At 30.4% G+C, this 4,996-nt stretch overlaps 1 protein-coding gene across 1 annotated transcript; it reads left to right on the forward strand.

Moving 5' to 3' along the window:
• Window positions 1-2,337: 2,337 nt before the first annotated feature.
• LOC133201412 (uncharacterized) lies at window positions 2,338-3,150 on the forward strand. The gene is made up of 3 exons (XM_061337218.1): window positions 2,338-2,536; window positions 2,883-2,990; window positions 3,072-3,150. The coding sequence occupies exons 1-3, from the start codon at window positions 2,338-2,340 to the stop codon at window positions 3,140-3,142; spliced, it is 378 nt and encodes a 125-aa protein (XP_061193202.1). The 3' UTR covers window positions 3,143-3,150.
• The last annotated feature ends 1,846 nt before the right edge of the window (window positions 3,151-4,996 follow it).

The following is a 4,996-nucleotide window of genomic DNA, read 5'->3' on the forward strand; positions in this document are numbered from 1 at the left end:
GACTTAAAAGGACGGCCCCTAAATATTTCAAGTCTGCATATCTCGAAAACGAAACGAAACTTCTGAATAGTTGTTGAACAAAAAGTCTTCAGAATTACAAGACCTTTCATGTGATATCAAGAAAAAGAGGCTGACCTCTCAAATTAGGGGCTCAGAGGGGCCAAAAATCTTTCATCTATAACTCCCTATAATAACGTTAAATATTTTGATATTTAATATTGAAGCAAAAATGTTCATCTTTACAATCTGCAACTATATATCCGAATTTTTTTTTCAAATATTACTAATTAGGGGCCATAAGGGGCCAGAATGCTTAATCTTTGACGCTTTATATCTCGAAAAGGGGAAACATTTTGAAAACCAATATTGAACAAAAGTTGTTTATAATGATGATCTGAACAATGTGCATCCTTTGAATTTTTCCTAAACAGCCCCTATAAGGACTTAAAGGGACGGCCCTAAATATTTCAAGTCTACATATCTCGAAAACGGAACGAAACTTCTGAAAAGTTACTGAACAAAAAGTCTTCAGAATTACAAGACCTTTTAAGTGATATCAAGAAAAATGGGCTGACCCCTCAAATTAGGGGTTCAGAGGGGCCAAAAGTCTTTCATCTATAACTCCTTAACGTTAAATATTTTGATATTAATTATTGAAGCAAAAATGTTCATCTTTACAATCTGCAACTATATATCTTAAAATTTTCTTCAAATATTACGTAATTAGGGGCCATAAGGGGCCAGAATGCTTAATCTTTGAAGCTTAATATCTCGAAAAGGGGAAACATTTTGAAAAGCAATATTGAACAAAAGTTCTTTAGAATGATGATTTGAACAATGTGCATCCTTTGAATTTTTCCTAAACAGTCCCTATAAGGACTTAAAGGGACGGCCCCTAAATATTTCAAGTCTGCATATCTCGAAAACGAAACGAAACTTCTGAATAGTTGTTGAACAAAAAGTCTTCAGAATTACAAGACCTTTCATGTGATATCAAGAAAAAGAGGCTGACCCCTCAAATTAGGGGCTCAGAGGAGCCAAAAATCTTTCATCTATAACTCCTTATAATAGCGTTAAATATTTTGATATTAATTATTGAAGCAAAAATGTTCATCTTTACAATCTGCAACTATATATCCGAAATTTTTTTTCAAATATTACTAATTAGGGGCCATAAGGGGCCAGAATGCTTAATCTTTGAAGCTTTATATCTCGAAAAGGGGAAACATTTTGAAAACCAATATTGAACAAAAGTTGTTAAGAATGATGATCTGAACAATGTGCATCCTTTGAATTTTCCCTAAACAGCCCCTATAAGGACTTAAAAGGACGGCCCTAAATATTTCAAGTCTACATATCTCGAAAACGGAACGAAACTTCTGAATAGTTACTGAACAAAAAGTCTTCAAAATTACAAGACCTTTTAAGTGATATCAAGAAAAATGGGCTGACCCCTCAAATTAGGGGTTCAGAGGGGCCAAAAGTCTTTCATCTATAACTCCTTAACGTTAAATATTTTGATATTAATTATTGAAGCAAAAATGTTCATCTTTAGAATCTGCAACTATATATCTTAAAATTTTCTTCAAATATTACGTGATTAGGGGCCACAAGGGGCCAGAATGCTTAATCTTTGAAGCTTAATATCTCGAAAAGGGGAAACATTTTGAAAAGCAACATTGAACAAAAGTTGTTAAGAATGATGATCTGAACAATGTGCATCCTTTGAATTTTTCCTAAACAGCCCCTATAAGGACTTAAAGGGACGGCCCCTAAATATTTCAAGTCTGCATATCTCGAAAACGAAACGAAACTTCTGAATAGTTGTTGAACAAAAAGTCTTCAGAATTACAAGACCTTTCATGTGATATCAAGAAAAAGAGGTTGACCCCTGACAATTCAGAGTGTAAATAATGGCCTAACAATTAGTATGTAAAACGTCAGTCAGCATTTGACTCAATGATAAATTTTATTTGCTGACAAGGTCATTGTATCGACCATAGAACGTACGAAATGATGACTTTAAACGAGACAGCTGATATTCTTGTTTCATCATCTTATTTGTCAATAATTTACTTCGTTTTAGAAATTGTACATACGTAAAGCATGCTCTTGCGTATCGAATCAACTGAGAGATATATACCCCGTATGCAGGTGATATCTTGTTTAAGTTCTTGTCTTTTTTATGACCCATGTTCTATATGCACTTACAAAATTAATTATTAATTATGGACGTCCTTATTGTAAACTTTCTAGATCGCCAACAAATGCAACGTAATTTTTCAATTAATTTGTGGATATTTTAGAATAAAATACGCAACTTGTATTATTCAAGATATGACTTACATGTACCGCGGATATGGTTACGTGGTGGATTCCTGTCCCACCAGTGAGACAGAGTTTATCAGAGCTGCTACCAGACTAAACTGTGGAGTGGACGAGTATGGGCGTAGTCAGTACACCTGTGTCCCTAACGAAGACAGATCTGCTCTTGTAGAATTCTGCTACAGCAAAATAGTCGGGTTTTATCAAAAAGGTAAACAAAAGTGTATGTAAAAGTTACTTTAAAGTAGCAGAATGAACATGTATTTTTCGTTTGTCCAAGTATGTTCAATTCTGTATCTTACAACTCAGAAATAGGTAAAATTAAAAACAAAAAACATGTTAAAAATACATCAAACTTTTATAGGATAAAATTTAATAAATCCAAAAATACTAAATATATATCAGACAAATTAGATTCTGTAAATTTAAAACAATTAAAACAATATGCTTTATTCAAGTTGCATATTGATAGAAACCTGAATGATAGTTTACTGAAATCTCTCAGTGTGATAATCGAATTGATCATTTACATTGATTCATTCTTTTTTTAAAATAAGGACATTGCTTGGTAACAACTGGAAATGGAACATTAGATCAAATCAGTTGTCATCACTTTAAAACTGGATGCCCAGAAGAAAATTTTCGAGGAACTGGCTTATACAAATGTTTGTATTTTATTATTTTTTGAGCAGATTTCTGAATACAAATCTTGATTATTCAGGAATATTAATTTCGTTTTTGTTTAGTTTCAGCTTGCAGTAGAATCAACGCAGAAATGCAATGTTTTTATGCAGATCCATCATGTTCGAACACGTAAATTTTCAAATTAAATACTTTTTAGAATAATATTTAAGTATAAATATTATTAAAAATATTTTTTTTTTTTAAATTGATTAATTTTGAATATCTATTTCCAGAGTCATTAATGTTTCCAACACGTTTCTGGAGACAATATTCATATATATTATATATTTGCAAGTCATAATTTAGTTCTTTTATCTTGATTTAAGAAAAAAAATATATCTTTTTAATAAAAATCTAAATTCTTAAATACCAGTGCTGAAAGTCAAGAATTAAGCGGTGAAGGAGTAACCATTGTTCTTCCCAGCGATGAATCATACTTTTCTTATCGAGATCTATAATTGACACCCATAAACTTTTGTTAATTATAGGACAAAATCTAATACTTTTGATGAAAGTACAACGGCCGACTTTCTGAATATCACAACCAATACCACGATGAAAATGATGACCACAGAAACTAGTGCAGTAAGTCAAGAATCCGCCGATATAGGAGTGATCATTGGAAGTATCTTTGTTTTTCTACTTCTACTGTCCGTATTTTTTGTCATTATATTCTTGAGAAGGAAATTAAGAAGAAGATATACAGAAGTTCCATTGGAGATTGGTACGTCGGCAATATACCGAGAATCTTTTTTTCAATTTACTGTTAAAGTTTGTAGCATTTTCTAACTTTTTCTTTAATATTTTAGAATCTAATTTTTGGATGATTAAGAACGTAATGTGTATATATTTATCTAACCACACCAAAAAAAAAAAATAAAAGATACATATTTGTAAAAAAAAAAAAAAAAAAAAAAAAAAAAAAAAAAAAAAAAAAAAAAAAAAGATGAAAAAGAACTAACCTGATACAATTTTGTTCTAACTTATCTAAAACTGCATTATACAAATTTTCATTATTTCGTAGGCAAAATTAGACTTAATCAACATGTTTTTATAATTTCTTTGTTTGTAAAACGTAAACGTCAAATTACTAATTAAAATTTCAAACTTTGAGATGTTAAGATCTACCACGATTTGAAATATATTAATTTTTTTTGGGCAAATCAATAAGGGAAAAAAATGTCGTGGACAATAGCTACATTCTGTTTGAAATATTGACTTCTAGCTGGAATTAGAAGCAAGAAATATACAAGAAAGGAAATTGAAACACTGAAATAATATATATTGCTTGCTAAATACCGCTTTCTTTTCTTTGTAGGGTTTGTAGCTAATTCTGTTGGTGAATATAGTGTGTGGAAAACGCCTATTTCTGGTAAGGAACTGAAGTCATTTTCTTTTTTATTATAAGAATAACTAATAAAAGGGGCCTAGACACAGATTAAAGTAAATTGTTCAGTATTGTTTATTGAATTATACGTTGTTGGAGCATTTCACTCCAAACAATCATAAAAGTGTAACCCCGAAAGAGATGTCTTTAGATGTTTGAGAAGAAGTAAGTGATTCGGAACATATTACATGTGATTTTAATTAGATTGCTATAATATTTTAGAAAAATTAATGAAGTATTTATTCGTTATAATAATAACAATAAAAAAAGATAAATCTTTTATTCAAAAAAAAAAAAAAAAAAATTAAAGGAGAAAGTTGTGAATGCGAAAACATGTCATTATTATTCTCAGTCTATGCTCAGTGATGTGTGCAGAAAAAAAAAATAACAAACCCGGTAAAAAGTAAATATTAACAATGACAGAGTCCGTGTCCATGTTTACAAATGCAGGTGTCTGACGTGATGTTATGAAGAATGTTTATGCTATTGAATTTTAAGATTGTTTTCATTTAAACTCAACCCATTAATCTGAGATTATTTTTTGAATAAAAATAGAATCTAAATTTAAAAAAAAAGGACAACGCAACTGTGTCCAGACCC

This window comes from Saccostrea echinata, unplaced genomic scaffold (genome assembly GCF_033153115.1).
Source record: "Saccostrea echinata isolate AGI-Se365-2 ecotype Australia unplaced genomic scaffold, CSIRO_AGI_Sech_v1 ptg000044l, whole genome shotgun sequence".
NCBI classification, from domain to species: Eukaryota; Metazoa; Mollusca; class Bivalvia; order Ostreida; family Ostreidae; genus Saccostrea; species Saccostrea echinata.